General features: G+C 41.1%; 2 protein-coding genes across 4 annotated transcripts; both read left to right on the forward strand.

Annotated features, from left to right (window-relative positions):
* Window positions 1-416: 416 nt before the first annotated feature.
* dgcr2 (DiGeorge syndrome critical region gene 2) lies at window positions 417-10,707 on the forward strand. Of its 3 annotated transcripts, none has more exons than XM_017488863.3 (12): window positions 417-851; window positions 2,157-2,189; window positions 2,700-2,822; window positions 3,330-3,416; window positions 4,005-4,203; window positions 4,629-4,705; window positions 5,233-5,415; window positions 5,819-6,022; window positions 6,376-6,528; window positions 7,413-7,649; window positions 7,782-7,976; window positions 8,136-10,707. In XM_017488863.3, exons 1-12 carry the CDS (start codon window positions 767-769, stop codon window positions 8,138-8,140), a joined length of 1,581 nt encoding a protein of 526 aa, XP_017344352.1. In that variant the 5' UTR covers window positions 417-766; the 3' UTR covers window positions 8,141-10,707. The 3 variants fall into 3 exon arrangements, 2 of the variants coding, with proteins under 2 accessions (XP_017344352.1, XP_017344351.1); XR_001814992.3 differs by having other exon boundaries at window positions 418-851; window positions 7,782-8,429; window positions 8,522-10,707; XM_017488862.3 differs by having other exon boundaries at window positions 418-851; window positions 7,782-10,707.
* A 1,065-nt stretch (window positions 10,708-11,772) lies between these two features.
* Window positions 11,773-18,333, forward strand: orai1b (ORAI calcium release-activated calcium modulator 1b). The gene is made up of 3 exons (XM_017488866.3): window positions 11,773-12,113; window positions 14,480-15,077; window positions 15,446-18,333. Exons 1-2 carry the CDS (start codon window positions 11,991-11,993, stop codon window positions 15,029-15,031), a joined length of 675 nt encoding a protein of 224 aa, XP_017344355.1. The 5' UTR covers window positions 11,773-11,990; the 3' UTR covers window positions 15,032-15,077; window positions 15,446-18,333.
* The last annotated feature ends 12 nt before the right edge of the window (window positions 18,334-18,345 follow it).

The following is an 18,345-nucleotide window of genomic DNA, read 5'->3' on the forward strand; positions in this document are numbered from 1 at the left end:
TGTTCTGTTTAGTTTGATAGTCTTGGGTTTTGGGTGAACATCCTCTTATGATAGTAATGGTTTTTAGTTTAAGCTGCTTGACATTGTATCACACGTGGGCTAACAGTTGATAGTAATGATGATAATAGTGAGGATTAGTAGTATACATTTTATTGTACTTGGATTAATAGGTGTTATAATTCGTCATTAGCTCGAAGTTTTAAAAAAAAATTGTCTTGGTTATTATTATTATTATTACTATTATTCAATTAACCCTGAGCCTTAAATAGAGTCCGTTCATTTAAACCGCTGACAGAGAGCTCTACGCTGATTGGCGGTGCCACACAGCCGAACCCTGCCTCCTCTTCTCTGAGATGATTGGTTGTCGGGTAAGAGCGAGCTCCACTTCTTATTTCTGATTGGCTGAGCACCTCGCAGGGATTGTTTTGATGGAGTGTTACCTTGTCTGTGAAGAGAGAGTGCGGCCATTTTGTTAGTTAGTTCGGCTGTAAATTTGTTAATAAGGCGAAGAGAAACAAATGCTGACATTATGTGATGTCAGATGATCTTTATTTTAAATAATATCCGTGATTACAGTAGGAGTCGGACCCATGCGTGTGTGTGTGTGAGTTGTGGAGGAGCGAGCAGACTCGTGCTGGGAGTAGATGTGAACGTGCTTCACAGGCAGCGTTTCAGTGCTGACGGAGGTCCCTTTTTTGTCCGGGACATTTTCTCCACGGGGTCGCTGTTATGACTGGAGGATAAATAATATTACTAATTATAATAAATGGTGGCGACATCTGCCCGCAGCTCTTCCCGGCTCCTCCTCGCGCTTCTCTCCGTCCTGACGCTAACGGATCCGCTGCTGACCGGTAAACAACACTGTTTCTGTTGATTAGCACTAACCGCTGGGGACGCGGGCTAGCTTTTACACAGGGCTAGCTGTTTATTTACCGTATTTACGTTACGTGTAGCATTCACCACTCAGTGCTAAATAGCCAGCACTGTTTCAACACCGCACGTATCGTGCTAATTAAAATACATTGTGTATTATAAAGCTAATTTAGTTAGCAAGCTAACTGCTAAAGCGGCCTGCAACATTACTTACTGTGTGATGTATTTTAAGGACGTTTTACTCTACATTTATATTTGTAATTAAAGCAAGCATTGGGATATTATTATACAGACTAGACATTTAACATAGATAGATATATTAATTACTGACACACCGATGTTCCATATTAGAGCGCTGTCAATAGTGCTGAAGCTGCGATACAAGCACTTTCCGGTATGATAACCGTAAATTATGTATAAAACCGATATCATCGATATCAGGTGTCGGTTTTGCTTTCAGCTTTCTGTTGTTTTTATTAATTATTTTAGCCCGTGCGTGAAGTTTCAAAACAACTTAGAAATATAGATTTTCAGTTTTGTCCCTGATAAACCTTGAGCAAGGAGTTTTCCTTTCTTTTTGTTTCAGTGTGCTTTTATTTGCCGTGTATACAACGGTGCTTTGGATTCTCGATTCTGATTGGCCAGGAGATGATGATGGTTGATTGATTGATTGATTTTCTATAATAGCATCTGGGGCAGTTGTGCTGAATGCGACAAACCAGAGGTTTATAATAAAGTCTTTGTTCTGATTTATTTCTGTATTAACAACCAATTCACAGCGACGCTCCACATCAACTTCGTATACGTGCTTTCGAATTTAATATGTCTAGCAAGCACTAGCACAGATTTATAATTCAGACATACTGTTAAAAAAAATTACACAAGCACAACATGAGATTGTATAATAAAATATAGAAGGGGTTCAAATATTATATAAATATACACAAACCCTTTTACACAGATGTGGCAGACAGAGTTATAGATCTTTATTGATCCTGAACGGAGGAGAGACCACCAGACTTTTGACCCTATAATGGAGAGACAGGAGGACTGATGTCTGGACAGACTTTATCTTTTAAGGAACAGATGGAGTCTAAATTAGCGCTTTATTGATTACCTGTGAATTCCACATCCATGAATAGGTGATGAATACTTCAGAGTGACTAGGGGAAGTGGAAAAGTGCATATTGGGGAAAGTAGGGTGAGCGACCGAGAGGAACTGATTAATCTGCTCTGACCTCTAATCTGTGTGTCTCTTTCGCTCTTTCTCTCTCTTTCTACAGGGCCGCAGTTAGCACTGGCCACGCCACTGTCAGGTGAGATCTGCTGCATTTACCACTTGCTACTAACACTTTATGTTGGAACACAGCCAATCAGACCCTCTGTTAAAGATTTGTACACCAGTTAAAGGAGTTTAATTGTTCATGTCAATCAAACCCAGCCATTGTAGTGATGATGAAGCACATGATATGAGTCAACCATTCAGATAGTGGATTCCAGGTTTATAAAGTCTTGAAAAACTGATGTAATTGGTACTAAAGCTATAAATTCTCTTTGGTATCTCAGATCCTGCCTGCACTAATTCAGATTCATTTCAAAATGCACTTTTTGTTGTTATTATTTTGGTCTCCAATCCGAACTTAAACAGCTTTTCCCGATATGCAGAGGAGTCTGCAACAGCCAAGCACAAAAAGTCAAGTATCTACATTTAACTGCTCAGGGTCTCCTAGTGTCTGACCAGCTGTGTTCAAATTCTAGCATCAGGCTAGTGTTGTGTCATTTCTAGAATGATTACAGTAAAGCAAATGGGAACATGGTGTGTGCAGAGCCACGTTGCGCTCAAGACCAGTTCGCATGTCTCAGTGGGAGGATGCAGTGTATCCCCCTGGACTGGAGGTGTGATGGCTGGACCGCCTGCGAGGACAAGAGTGACGAGATGGACTGTCCACGTATGTCCAAGCACAAATACAAAATGTCGTTTTCTTTTTTCTTAAATAACTATAACTATATTAGCATCCTGTCTAGACACATCACGAGCACTTCAGGTAGGACTTGTTCTTGAATAAGTTGAACGAAGTTAGGTTGTTACGGTAACATTATAGTTTCACACACCTGGATGGTGTTAACTAGCAGGCTAGCTATTAGGGAGGGCAGGAGGATAGGGGAGTGCTTCTGATTTGCATATTTGTAGATTCTGGCATGTTTAATGACTGTAAAGATATAATCATCTCTTGGCATTTAAAAAAAAGTCAAGATTATTTTGAATTGTCTATACTTTCTGAAATGGGATTATATTTTGAAATTATGAGATTTTTTAAAAAGGTGTGCCGTTTATTGTGATGTGTATATTTAATATTAACTCAAGTCTATTCGTAATCCTGGATAAAAGTAACACACACGTACATGGACAAAACCATGCTTCCTGTCTCGTTCTAACTGTGTTGTATTTCCCACAGCGATGAAGGAGGAGCGCTATCGCTATGGCAGCGGCTTTGATCAGATGGAGGACGTGATGGGCGTGGCTCAGCCTGTGCGCTTTAACAGTAAGCCTTTCGTTGTCACTTATCTTGTGTCTTCGCCCTCTTTCCCTAACAGGGATGCTATACTTTAAAAACAGCACCAGGTGGATGCTACACACTAGTGGTGGTTGAGGTCCCCCCCTATACTATGTAAAGTGCTTTGAGTGTCTAGAAAAGCACTATATAAATGTAACTAACTAATTAGTAGTTACAATAGTGATAATTCTGGCGATCGTATGATGTTTATGGTCAACATGTGCATTCGTAGACGTGCAAATGTGCACTCGCAACCCAAGTGGAGGAATGTGTATTGAGAACACACCAGTAAGTGTGGGGCCAGCAACAATGCTTGGAATGTCGTGTCAGAGTCCCCAGGACATCAGTAGGATTCATCTAGTAGCAGTATTATTAAAGAAAAAAAAGATCTTATGGCACTGAATTAATAACAAGGTAGTCAAGGGGACTCAACCAAGGGAAATTAGGCAAGAGGAATTGTATAAAACAGTGTCCGAACACATCCCAGATGGTACACGTTCCTGTGTGATGCAGTGAGGTATAACAGCAGACTATTGAAAGCTCTGTGTGTGTGTGTGTGTGTGTGTGTGTGTGTAGAAAAATGTCCGACTGGATGGCACCACTATGAGAAGACGTCAAGCTGTTACAAGGTGTACGAGCAAGGGGAGAATTACTGGCAGGCCGGTGAGACGTGTCAGAGAGTGAACGGCTCGCTCGCCACCTTCAGCACCAACGAAGAGCTGCAGTTCATCCTCAAAATCGACCAGAGAGTGTGTGAGCGCAGAGACCAGTGCAGGTCAGTGTTTCAGTGCATTTTGTGCGCATGCCAAAAAAAAACCATCACCAATATTAACCTGGCTTGCAAATACAATGCTGTTATTATTTCCATCGACGTTCAGGACCCTTCTTATAAACACGACCATATTTAAACACCGTGCGTGAAGTTATACAAGCATCATTTTCTAGATGCAGGCAGGAAGCAGTTGGACATGACCCTCGCAAATTGGTAGCCGTCATGTGCCAAGGGAGACTAGGAGAACAGTGTCGATTGGCAACGACTAAAAAAAAAATGCATTTTAAAAAATGAAATCTACATTAGAGTTCATTCATAAATACAATCTTATTTAAGTCGTTCCAGATTATTACTACAGACACACATTTTTATATTTTATATAATCCGCAATGTGTTAAATGACTGCATTTTGTGTGTGTGTTTTGCAGTTTCTGGGTTGGCTATCAGTATGTCATCACCAATCAGAGTCGATCGTTTGAGGGCCGATGGGAGGTGTCCTATAAAGGTCAGTAACACACATGATCTCCTCTTATTGGGCAAAGTAATGTGTTATGTAATTTATCATTTAATTCTGTGGTGAAATAAATAAAAATAAAATCTGAAACGTTCACGATTATGATAAAAATTTGGTGTTTGGCTGAGGTAGGATAACATTATATGCTTACAGGCTAATATAGGTTTATCTTTTTAGTAATGATATATATTTTAATGTGATTTTAAAGAATTTGACATGGTTTTTTAAAATTATTTTATCAAGAATTATTGATATTTTAAAAGTCCGATTTGATATTTAATTTATTACATTGTTGTTCTTCAAGAGAGAATTGTGAAGCATCGACGAATTGAATACTTTTCTCAGCACTACTATCCACTGTAGCAGTATTGTGTGGGTGTGTTGGATATCGCTATATTCTCTGCCCACTCGTGTGTCATGTGGGTTCAGCAGTGTTCTAATGTTGGTGAATATGGTGTGTGTGTGTGTGTGTGTGTGTGTGTGTGTGTGTGTGTGTGTGTGTGTGTGTGTGTGTGTAGGCTCTGTGCAGGTGTTTCTCCCCCCTGAGGGATTGTCGAGTGTGTCAGAGGCGAGTGCGAAGCAGGAGAGTGTATACTGCGCACAGCTGCAGCGCTTTCACAACAGGAATATGAACGAACGTGGCTTACACAGCTGGCACACTGAGAACTGCTACAAACCCTTCCCTTTTCTCTGCAAAAGACGTACGTGTGCACACGCGTGCGCACACAAACACACTAACGCATATACACACACACACACACACACACACACACACACACACACACACACACACACTAACCCTAAGCATTCAGGTTCAAAAGTCTATAATATTATACAGCTCCTGGGCTCTGTTGGGTCTGTATTAGTCCAAAGTCATCATGGGTCTCTCTCTCTCTCTCTCTCTCTCTCTCTCTCTCTCTCTCTCTCTCTCTCTCTCTCTCTCTACCTGTTTATCTGTACTGCATTTGCCTGATTGCTCTCAGCCATTCCGAACGCACTGTACTGCTCTCGACCAATCAGAACTCACCATACCCGATTTGTTTGTGGAGGCTGATTGAGTGTTCTGCGCAGGGGATAATGCGTATATATTATTTGCGCGTGTAGGACAGACGTGCGTGGATATCCGGGATAACGTGGTCAGCGAGGGTCTGTATTTCACGCCCAAGGGGGATGACCCATGTCTGAGCTGCACGTGTCACGACGGCGAGGCCGAGATGTGTGTGGCAGCGCTGTGCGAGAGGCCGCAGGGATGTACGCACTTCACAAAGGACCCTAAAGAGTGCTGCAAATTCACCTGCCTCGATCCAGGTAACCAAAACACACACCTACGATCACTGATCGTTACGTCACCAAACAGGCTTGAAAAGCATTTCACTGTGTGTGTGTGTGTGTGTGTGTGTGTGTGTGTGTGTGTGTGTGTGTGTGTGTGTGTTAAAATTTTTATTGGGGTTTCACTGTTAATGAGTAGTAAAATTGGTTATTGGCTGCAGTTGTTTTTGTCAGTACACTATTCTGCATGCATTTTATAAATTCATGTAATAACTATATGTAATAATTTGCTCTTAAATGGGGATTCTATACCATGTTTTACATTTCTGTTTACTTTTATTATCCTATTAATATTATACTACTAATCTGTATGATAATTCTATGCGTCTCAGACGGTAGCAGTCTGTTCGACTCCATGGCGAGCGGTATGCGTCTAATCATCAGCTGTATCTCGTCGTTCCTGGTGTTGTCTTTGCTGCTCTTTATGGTACATCGCTTAAGGCAGAGACGCAGAGAGCGCATCGACACACTAATTGGAGGGAACTGTGAGTATATACGTGTATACACACTACCGGTCAAAAGTTTGGAGACACTCAACGTTTCTCATGATGTTAAAAACCTTTTGATCTGAAGGTGTGTGATTAAAACTTTGAAATCGGTGTTGTAGACAAAAACATAATTGTGACATCATATTCATTTATTTCATTAGAAAACTAACATTTTATTTATTTATTTATTTATTTATTTATTTTTTAAACGGACGACTTTGGTTGTCACAGCATTAAATACACTATATGGCCAAAAATGTGTGGACACCTGAGCATTACGTGCCTGGAAGTCTTTCCACTAGATATCAGGAGCCAGCTGTGGGAAGTTGTGCTCATTCAGCCACAAGAGCAGCTAGTGAGGTCGGCTACTGATGTGTTCCAGTTCTAGTTCAAGTGTTCGGTGGGGTTGAGGTCAGGGCTCTGTGCAGGCCACTCAGGATCTTCCAATCCCACCATTGTAAACCATGTCTTCATGGAGCTTGTTTTATGCACTAAGGTGTTGTCATGCTGGAACAGGGTTGGGACCTCTTTGTTCCAGAGAAGGGAAACTGTAATGCTATAGCATACAAGGACATGCAATGCAGTTGCGTGCTTCCAACTTTGTGGCAACAGTTTGGTGGAAGAATCATGTATAGGTGTGAGGGTCAGGTGTCCACAAACTTTTGGCCGTGTAGTTTAGATCCATCATTGCACCTTCATGGTTGTTGTTTTTTGTTGTTGTTTTTTGTTGTTGTTTTTTTTGGAGTGGTAACTTTTGGGTGTTCCACATTAGTAACGCTCTGTATGTCAGAGTGTAACAAGGAGTACATCAGTGGGTTGTTGCTTATTTTGTTTTTCCTCTTGTTTGTCGTTGTGTGTCTCTCTCTCTCAATCTCTCTCAGTGCATCACTTTAACTTGGGCCGACGTGTTCCCGCCTTCGATTATGGCTCTGACGTGTTTGGGACCGGTCTCACGCCGCTACACCTGTCTGATGATGGAGAGGGCGGGGCTTTCCACTTTCAGGAACCACCGCCCCCATACGCAGCATATAAATACCCTGAGCTCCGCCCACCAGATGAGCCGCCACCCCCTTATGAGGCTTCCATCAATCCCAACTCTCTTCTCTACATGGGACTTGGTAAATATATGTAAATATGCACCATAGATTGAGACACAGATGATGAATATAACAGTAATCTTCATGATTATTGTGTGTGTGTGTGTGTGTGTGTGTGTGTGTGTGTGTGTGTGTGTGTGTGTGTGTGTGTAGGACTGAATGGTACACAGGACAGTGGAGGAGGTGGAGCTCTCTGCCGAACCCCTCTTCAGGCCCCACCCCCTCCCCTTGAGGAGAGGGCAGAATCTATTGACAGCAGCACAATGTTGGTGACCCCAGACACACCCACAGAGACCGACGACCTCGACCTTAGCTCCGCTCTTGATTCCACTAACACCACCTCACTCAGTACGGTGGTTTGAGGAAACGGGTGTTTCGATTGTTATGGGCGGGGCCTCAGGAGAAAGAGGATGGGTTTCTACAATGAACTGACTGAGTGTTTTGAGCTTCAATGCAGTTGTTAAGTGTAAATATGGCTGCTCCGTTTTACCTCCTTCTTCTCCACAGACTGATAATGACAACGGGCAGAGCTTCAGCTGTCTTTCCGTCTTCTGTCGCGTGTTGACGCTCCCGACCCCCCGTCTTCATGACCCGCACAGCTGAAGCTTCAGAGTTCAGTCCTGCACATGGATGGGTTTCATGTCGTTAGATCCTGAATGACCCCTGACCTTTCACCTTTCTAACCCATTGCCTCCCTCATCCCACTATAAGAGCCTTGTCCCTTTCAGGGGCTGTGTCCGTAATGCTGCGTTTATGCGCTCTACTGTATGCCTCATCACTGAATTGGTGTATACAGTTACGGTACGTGACCGATGGCAGCATGCAGCCATGGTAATGATGTCTAGTTTCGCACCTACAGCACATAACCAGTAGTCTTTTTATTTTCATTGTAGATGACCAGGTGCACCGGCAAGCCGTTGGGCCACTCCCATGCTTCCTAAAAAACATGGATGCCGTATTTTAGTCCTAGCTATCATACGACACTTCATTCTCTCTGCATTGTTTTAAGCTGAAGCTCTGCACAGTGTTTTGTTTGAACTCGATTTGATTGGGAAAATCTCCTATAAACAATTCTATGCCATTTTCTAAATGTAATATTCATGTACTGAAGTAATGAAAATGTATTTTTTTAACCTGCATTGACATTTACAGGGCTTTAACTAGGTGTACACCAGCTCTTGGGTAAAGGTATTGTGCGTGTAACAATTGTGTCGTTAACTTTTAAATAATGTACGTGGTAGCTACCCTGATCGTAATTTTTTTTTCTTTCTTTCTTTTTTTTTTTTAAGTAACAAAAGTTTGCACAATTTTTTTTTTCCAGCAAATTAAAAATTAAGTCATTTAAAATCTGGTCAGGCTGGTTAGGTACAGTGTAAAGTTCAGATCCTTTGCTTTCAGATGTTTTTGTTTACGCACATACAGGAAATGACTCTCTAAATGGGGTTGTGAGAAATTGTCCTCGGATGTACAGTTGAACAGCTGTTCTCACCAGCTCCCAACTCAGTTTTTCTCTAATCGGACACAGCCCTTATAGCGCACATAATCCTTATAGAGGGATTCAGCCTCCATGGGGGAGCCCTGACAGGAGACAGCCACAGTGGGGAACGGAAGCTCTTATAAGGGAACACGCCGCTTTATAGAGGATACAGCGTTTACAAGGGGAGCTCCGAGTCACCCAGTCTGTCTTTGGACTGTAATACTGTGTGTGTGTGTGTGTGTGTGTGTGTGTGTGTGTGTGTGTGTGTGTGTGTGTGTGTGTGTGTGTGTGTGTGTGTGTGTGTGTGTGTGTGTGTGTGTGTGTGTGTGTGTGTGTGAGTGAGAGACACAGGCTGCTGAGTGTCAGCCCCGTTTCGGACAGGACGGTGAATGGAACCGTATTTAAACCAGACGCTGCGATGTGGATATTCAGACAACTGATATACAAAAAAAAACACAAACAAACAAATGATCAAAAACAATCACTGTATTTTAAATGGGTGCACGGTGGCTTAATGGTTAGCACCATCAACTTGCACCCCCAGGGTCAAGGGTTCGATTTCCTCCGGATACTCTGGTTTTCCCCAGTCCAAAGTGTATGGGTGTGTGAATGTATTTGTGATTGTGCCCTGTGATGGATTGGCACCTGTCCAGGGTCTACCCCTGCCTTGTGTCCCATGCTCCCTGGGATAGGCTCGACCCAGTAGGATAAGTGGTTTAGAAAATGGATGGATGTATTTTAAATGCCAAATAAGTGAAGGAACTACACACACAGTGCAAGCCAGAAAGAAAATGCTTCAGCTGGGCTGAACTGCAGCATGTTTTTTTCCATTCCTGTCTGAAATAGGTCAGATTTCCCACAATGCATATGGAAGCAAATCGTTAACTACTGTATCATCCGTGTGTGTGTGTGTGTGTGTGTGTGTGTGAGAGAGAGACAGAGACAGACACACTCTGGTATCACAGTTCAGCCTGGTAGTCTAGTTAGGTATGTGCCAATATTTAGCAGCATTTGATCACAATTTGAAGCTCCTCAATAACACTATGGTGTGATATGTTGAATGATCAGTGATTGACATTAACTCTGAAATGGTTATTCATAAAAAAAAATCAACTGTTTTTATTTCCAGTTTTAAATTCTCTCATTTTGTACAAAAAAAATTTTGTTCATGGACTTGGACGACTCTCAGACACTATTTAACCAACCCCTTTTAATCTTTGACCCTCTGGTTGACTGGCACAGACAATCCTCAGTCAAATGGCAATTTTACTGCCTAGTCTTGATAATGTAATGAGCAGAGTGTGTAGTGCTGATGGACTCTGACGATACCAAGTGTCTCGTCACAGCTCGATTTGATTTCTGCGTTTGTCGTCGCCGCTCTGCATGTTTTTCTTCGTGGCGTGAGGAGTTTTAACAAGAAAACACTAAAGTCAGATATTTTGTGTAAAATGCTACAACTGTTACATTTTAATGTTTAATTTCAGGTTTTTAATGTAATTTCCTGTGTTAGGTTTAGTTGCAGGGTTTTGTGTTGTACTCTGATGTCGATGTATAGCTCATCATCATCATCAGGCACCAAATAAACTTCACTGAAGGATAAGAGCAGATGTGTACCGTGAATTTTAATTCTGAACACACTTGTGAATGATTGAAGGAAAAGAACAGCAAGATGCCAAAACTGAAACAACACGCTGCCTTTATAGTTTGTATGGACTAAACTGCTGTGCTGCATTCCATTTAACTGGAAAGGTCACTCATTAAATATATAGCTTGTTCAATGGTTAGCACTCTGGGACCTGAATCCTGTGATCTGAGTTCAAAACTCGGAGGAACCTGCAGGCAGTTTATTGGGGAAGTGGTGGCTTAATGGTTAAGGCCATTAACTGTCTGCTCCACCGGTGCTTTATCATGGTTGACCACAGCTTCCTAACAAGCTTGGATATGCAAAGAAAAGAATTTTGCTGTAATATATATGTGACAAATAAATGCTTCTAAATTTGTAGGTGACCACATGCGCGCACACAAAAAGGCATTATTACAAGAATTATGTAAGATCTGGAAACAAAAAAGCCATTATTGGATTATGTTACAGCCTTTGTTAGATTGTTTTAACCTAAGCATTTCTGGATTATTATTATTATTATTATTAAAACTGGAAAAACTAAGAAATGGAACCAATTAATTAAACTTCCTTCTAGACTATAAGACCATACGGATTTTAACTCAAAATATTTAGATCTCACACCTTCCGTTACAATTAGAGCCTAAACTAAATTAAGGATCATATTCTAGAGAAGGTATACATTTATTCATGTATGCTGGGTGACAGTTTGCGCATGCGCCGTACAATACACGACCGCATAGTTTATTAAGCCACGAGCTGCTTCTATAAAAAAGAAAAGAAAAAGTGAATATAATAAATGTATTAAATCAGAGAAGTGGTTTTGACAATATATTTGATATTTTATAGTAGTAGGAGTATGTCGTTAAGTCATAACATTGTAGAAATACAAAATGGAGAAGAAGAAAAAACATGAACGTGTTGGGACTGAATTTTAAATGTAAATAACAAAAAGCTTATATAAAGTCAACGGAAAGGTAAAATAAATGTTTAAAATGTAATTAAGAATAGCATTACTTTTAAATATTTATTTATTTTACCACAGACTCTTTCATCTGTAGTGAGAACTCTCCAAGTCCCTCTCTGGCAGTGACAGGTTAGAGTCGAAAGGAGCGCGGAGGATTATGGGTAATGCTACAGGCAGGCAGGCGATGAGCCAAAGAAATGTGGAGGTTTGACTCGGGTGAATTTGAGACGCGTTGTTTTGAATGATCTACCTCTAAAACCAGAGCAGGGATTCATTCCGTGGTGTTTTTGTTTGGTTATGCGCGCGATGAGCGGAAGTGAGCTGTCTCTGCAGGCTCTGTCCTGGCGGAAGCTCTATCTGAGCCGGGCAAAGCTCAAAGCCACAAGCCGCACTTCAGCTCTGCTGTCCGGCTTCGCCATGGTGAGTAACTCCGCTCCCTTCCAGAGCAGCATCCCACTACACAGCACTTCATTTTCTCAACTCAGTATTGTGTTAAACATAAACATCTGCACACCGCACATCAGGCAGACGGCCATAAATAATATTTAACATCGTATGTTCCTTTTAAAACGCTGGACACGTCTGTTTATGCCAAATATTTGCATATGACTGTCCCACAATCCCAATAATAATCATAAACATCATGTGTTCGTGATCGGATCAGTGCTGCAGTGACAAAACCTTCTAAAAACGTATTTTACTCAAAGAACTCGAACAGATCAAGAACATACAGTCACTGGCCACTTTATTAGGAACACCTGTTATCAAGTCAGTCATCATGTGACAGCAGTGCAATGCAAAAATCATGCAAATGCAGGTCGAGTTTCCGTTAATCACGCACACTGAAATCAAATAATCTGTTATCGGTGACTTTAATCATGGTGGTCGATGCCAGGCAGGCTGTTTGAGTATTTGAGAAACAGCTGGTCACCTGGGGTTTTCACACACACCGTGACACAGGACGGTGCGAAGGAGATCCAGTGAGTTGCTGTTCTGTGGGCGGAAACGCCTTCTTGTTGAGAGATTTTAGAGGAAAATGACTTGTTCAATCTGACAGGAAAGCGATGGTAACTCAAATGGTCACTCTTTACAAGCATGTTAAGCTGAAAAGCATCTCCAGTGAGTGGGCTACAACAGCAGGAGACCACATTTAGTTCCTCGCCAGTCAGCCAGGAATAATAATTTGAGGCTACAGTGGGCCAAACTTGGCAGCTGAAGACAGGGAAAATGTCACCTGGTCTGAAAAGTTTCTCTTTTTTTCTGCCTGATTTAGTTTTGGCCAATTCCCACCCTCCAGTCAGGTGTCCCTTATCACATAACAGCTACTGACTAGGTAGGGTCAAAGGCTAAAACATGCTTCCTGTGAGGCACAAGAAGTCAGCCGACCACAATTTTTTGAACTGCTGCTCATACAACGTCAGAGGGTGGAATAACACACTTGGAGGAAAGTGCTCACTTCTGCATGCTTGAGCTCACAGACGCCTATGATTGGCTAGTGTTGCTGTAATTTAACAGGGAAACGTATGCTCAAGAGCGTATGCCACCCCTATCTCCCTGAGAGTATGGCCAGTTTTTGCTCTCTTGGACTCACTTGGCCATGTATCCTGTGCCATCACACCGAGATTCGAACTCGCGATTTCCAGGCAATAGGCGAAATGCTTTTCCCTTGAACTACTCAAGGACGCCATCTGATAAACTTCTGCTGCAATTTGCAGACAGTACGGTCAGAATTTGGCATCAACAGCATGAATCCAATCTGTCAAGCATGGACCAAGTCTGCCTTGTCAACACTTCAGGCTGGTGATGGTAGTGTAATGGTGTGGGGAATATTTTCTTGGACACACTGGGGTGCATCGTTTGAAAACTACAGACTGAGTATTATGGCAGACCATGCACGTCCCTTTATAGCCGCAATTTACCAACATTATATTGGTTAATTCCAGCAGGATAATGCACCATTTCACGCAGCACAAGTCATCTCAAACGGGTTCCATGAAAATGGCAATGAGTTCAGATTATGTCACTGGTGTCCCTGGTCACCGGATCCGAATCCAGTAGAGCACCATTGTGACTTTGTAAAATAGAAGATTCACAGCATGAAAATGCAGCTCATGCAGCAATTTACAGCAATTCTGTTATAAAATCATGTCAACATTGACCAGAATCTCAAAGGAATGTTTCCAACACCTTGAAATCCATGTCAGGAAGAATTGATTATATTCTGAGAGCACAAGAGGCATCCTACCCAGTATTGGTATGGTGTTTCTAATAAACTGGTTGGTGGGTGATTCAAATCATACAAAAAAAACAAGAATTTTACCCCAAACTATGAGTCTTCAACTAAAATTTTTTAAAGGTCCAGTTGCATAAAATTCCTTGCTTACAAATGTCCAGATAAGCAGCTAATGACCAAATGGTGACAATTACCTTTTAATATTTAAGCATTGCTTAGTTAATGGTTGTATTATGTTTTGGTTTTTAGTGGTGCTTCACATTACCACTTTTGATTAGTGCCATCAACTATGAACAGATGGACGTCTGTTTTGAATTGATGCGGGGGAATGAGGACATACTTCTCAGTCCAAATATCCAAAAACTGCCAAAGTGGATCTCCTACAGAATTCATTGGTTCATTGTGTATAAAACTAGAGAGTCACTGAAAAATGAGCATTTAAAAAAAAAAAAAAAAAAAAACATTTGTTTAGTGACTCTTCTACAGTTCTTTTTCAAGTACTCTTTTGCCCCTGTCCTAAAGCCTAACCCCTAGTGTGTGTGTGTGTGTGTAGGTCGCAATGGTGGAGGTTCAGCTGGATACAAGTCACGATTACCCCCCTGGTCTGTTAATCGCATTCAGTGCATGCACCACAGTGTTGGTGGCGGTTCATCTCTTTGCTCTGATGATCAGCACCTGCATCCTGCCCAACATCGAGGCCGTCAGCAATGTGCACAACCTGAACTCGTTGCGTGAGTCTCCACACGAACGTATGCATCGCCATGTCGAGCTGGCCTGGGCCTTCTCGACTGTCATTGGTACACTGCTCTTCCTTGCCGAGGTCGTCCTGCTCTGCTGGGTGAAGTTTTTACCCATCAGGCCCAAGAATCAGAAAAACGGCACCATCTCAGCTGGGGTGGCCGCCGCCATCACCTCCACCTCTATCATGGTGCCATTTGGCCTCATCTTTATAGTCTTCGCTGTCCATTTTTACCGCTCGCTTGTCAGTCACAAAACCGACCGTCAGTTCCGGGAGCTAGAGGAGCTGGAGGATCTGACACGGCTTCAGAATGAGCTGGACCAAAGAGGAGAAACGTCAGCTCTGCACTCTCCAACCTCCCAATAGAGGACGTCTTGACCATCCTGAGCCTGCTTTTTAAACTACTGTGTCGGTATGTCATGGTTTCTGCATGTGGATTTAAAGGTATTGATGAAATCTAAAACTTTGGCTTCACCAGCCTCCGTTTAGGGGCCACCATCCTGAGCGTGAATTTTTATTTTTTATTTTTTACATACACGTATGTGCTTGTTTTTGCATTTTTAAATTGTGGAGGCTACCTTTTATGACAAAAGTCAGAAAAATACTAATCCTGTTTCTAATACTGTGTCTGTTATTGAATGTGAATTAGGAGTGTGACAATATATCAGTGTGACAGTATATCACAATGAAGACATCGACATTATACTTTACCAAGATAATTAAACTATTAGGAAGTACCGTGACATACTGAAATCCATCAGCTTGACATTTGTTTTTCAGATTTTTTACAGCCCTGACGTAAATCCAGGGCTTTGGAGGTTATCTGGTGTTCATCGAACTGCAGTTCCTCAAATATCTAGCATGCATGGTAACTAGAAGAACAGCAAAATATGTTCAATTACACGAGCATATATAATGTCAGTCCCCTTTCTTCTTACTTGAAGACGTACATATATGAACTCATGCTTTCTTTGGTCTGTGATCTTTGTTTGATAATGACATTTCTAAGAACGATACTATAACCTTGCATTCACACTGTTGGAAAGCTGTCAAAAGGCTATAAAAGAATCCCGTAGCATTCACAAAAGTGGAACAATATTTTTGGGTATGTTGGAACCCATAGTGAGCAGTTGATGCTAACCAGTGCATGTGAGAGAGGGCTGGACTTGGGACAATCCAGACACTTTATTTTCCTCACTGGGAAACCTTATGCGTGTTTTACTGATCTCGGTCTCCTTGATGATGCAGCATTGTTAGGACTGGAAGGTTCTCGTACTGTGATTAGCACATCAACAGCCTGGAACAACGTAAAGTTTAGCTAGTTTAAATGAGTGTCTAAAAACTGTTGGTACATGTGTCACTACTGAGTCACCTGTAATTCACAATAGTGTCATTCAAATTTATTTAATTATTCCATGAATCATACAGGGATCAATAATCAATTGTTGAGTGCTGATGTGTAAACATATAACTAACATCTAAGTGCAAAAATTATCACACAACTGATGATGGTCCAGTGAACTATCTATCTGTGAAAACATTACTGACTACCAGACTAAGTATATCAAGCAACGTATAACTATTTATGGTATGTGAACTGCCATAGCATGAACGCAAGGCAAGCAGAGTACGAAGCTGACGGATGTACATCATTTTTGCTCATCATCTTTGAATTTAATCACTGAAAGCATTTTAGAGGTCAATGATAAATTAATTTTACTAACTGCTGTAATTTTTAATGCCATAGCTCTCTTGTTGAAATTCTTTTTACTGATGCCCTCAGTATTCTGTAATTATGAATGTCAGACCCAAAAGACTACTGTTAGGTATGTGCTGATATTAAATTCCCATATCATATCATCACTGGCGGTTAGTACGGAAAAATATATATCATGGTACATGACATTTTTTCACTATGTAATGAGGAGTGTTTAGTTTTGATCAAGTGTCAACAATGTTGCAGTATAAAAAAACCAAATTGTTGAAGAAAGGAAATTGTATACAATTAGATCTTAAAGTACACTCAGATGAAATGTAATGAACAGTGGAGCCGGTGTTGTTAGAAAAGTGCTGCCATGTGTGTGTGTGTGTATATATATATTATTTATATACACACACACACACACACAGTGCTGTGAAAAAGTATTTGCCCCATCTTGATTTCTTCTGTTCTTGTGTACATCGCGTATGAAATTGTTTCAGAAATTTAAACACAATATAAGATAAAACAAAGGCATCCTGAGTAAACACAAAATACAGTTTTTAAATGATAGTTATTTATTGAAGGAAAAAAGTTTATCCAATACCAGCTGGGCCAGTGTGAAAATGTATTTGCCCCCATCGTTACCAATTCCCCAAATCTATGAAACTGCATTCATAATGGGGTTTAGCTGGACTGGACACAAGCAGGCCTGATTACTGCAAACCCTGTTCAATCAAATCAGCAATTAAATAGAACTTTTTCAACAGCATGAAGTTGGTTAAAAGGTCTTACCCAGTAACACACTATGCCAAAATTGAAAGAAATTCCAGAAATGATGAGGAAGAAGGTGATTGAAATACATCAGTCTGGGAAGGGTTACAAAGCTATTTCAAAGACTCTGGAACTCCAAAGAACCACAGTGAGTGCCATTATCTCCAAATGGAAAAACTTGTCACAGTAGTGAACCTTCCCAGATGTGGCCAACTTTCCAAAATTCCTCCGTGAGCACAGCAGATTCATCCAACAAGTCACAAAAGAGCCAAGGACAACATCAAAGGACCTACAGGCCTCTCTAACATCAATAAAGGTCACTGTTCATGACTCCACTATCAGAAAGACACTGGGCAAAAATGGCATCCATGGAAGAATGGTGAGGTGAACACCACTGCTAACCCAGAAGAACATTAAGACTCATCTGAAATTTGCCAAGACACACCTTGATGATCCTCAAACCTTTTGGGAGAATGTTCGACCAGATTTTAAGTTAAGGGGGCAATTAGTTTTTCACATTGGTGGTAGGTGTTTGATAACTTTCTTTGCTTCAATAAAAAAAATTAAAAACAATAAAAACTTTGTATGTACTCAGTTTGCTTTTGTTTTGTAATGTATTTCGTTTGAACGGTAATTACTCACATTATCTCTGTCTGAAGTTATCTGGGCATTTTAATACTACTTAAAACACTTCCCTTGTCTTCTTTTCCCCTAATTCTTAAAGGCACCAAGGCAGCTATTTAGTAGGATCTATTTAGCAAATTGACCACGTACATTTTTATTGCTGCTGAGCAGAGTGTCGACTTGTCCTTAATAAAAATTTTCATACATTTTATGAATTAAAAGTCTGAAGGAATCAACTGTCTTAAATTTTAGGCTACAAACATTCCTCATCTGGTGTCATGTGGTATATAACAATATCAGAACATCTAGCACAGGTTGAACGTGCATTTTGTTGGTGACGAGAATCTTACACAACTTCAAAATGACTGCTTTAACCACATGTGGGTCTCATTTTGGATGGGAAACCATTAGCCAAGTGGCGTGGCCTTGAAGCTTTGTGATTTTTTTATAACTATTGCCAAGCACACCCAGTGTCTAATTGGTTTACAGAAACAGTGTTTGTAGTGAGTTTTGTATGGTTGGAAGATCTTTAAAAGTCTGAATGAAATAAAATGAAATTTACCAAAACATACATTACTGAGCT

Source organism: Ictalurus punctatus, chromosome 16, assembly GCF_001660625.3.
Source record: "Ictalurus punctatus breed USDA103 chromosome 16, Coco_2.0, whole genome shotgun sequence".
Taxonomy (NCBI): Eukaryota; Metazoa; Chordata; class Actinopteri; order Siluriformes; family Ictaluridae; genus Ictalurus; species Ictalurus punctatus.

Coding starts and splice junctions, on each gene's coding strand:
- dgcr2 (XM_017488862.3), top strand. CDS start 767: ATGGTGGCGACATCTGCCCGCAGCTCTTCCCGGCTCCTCCTCGCGCTT. Junction 852..2,156: donor AACGGATCCGCTGCTGACCG/GTAAACAACACT, acceptor CTCTTTCTACAG/GGCCGCAGTTAGCACTGGCC. Junction 2,190..2,699: donor ACTGGCCACGCCACTGTCAG/GTGAGATCTGCT, acceptor TGGTGTGTGCAG/AGCCACGTTGCGCTCAAGAC.
- orai1b (XM_017488866.3), top strand. CDS start 11,991: ATGCGCGCGATGAGCGGAAGTGAGCTGTCTCTGCAGGCTCTGTCCTGG. Junction 12,114..14,479: donor TGCTGTCCGGCTTCGCCATG/GTGAGTAACTCC, acceptor GTGTGTGTGTAG/GTCGCAATGGTGGAGGTTCA.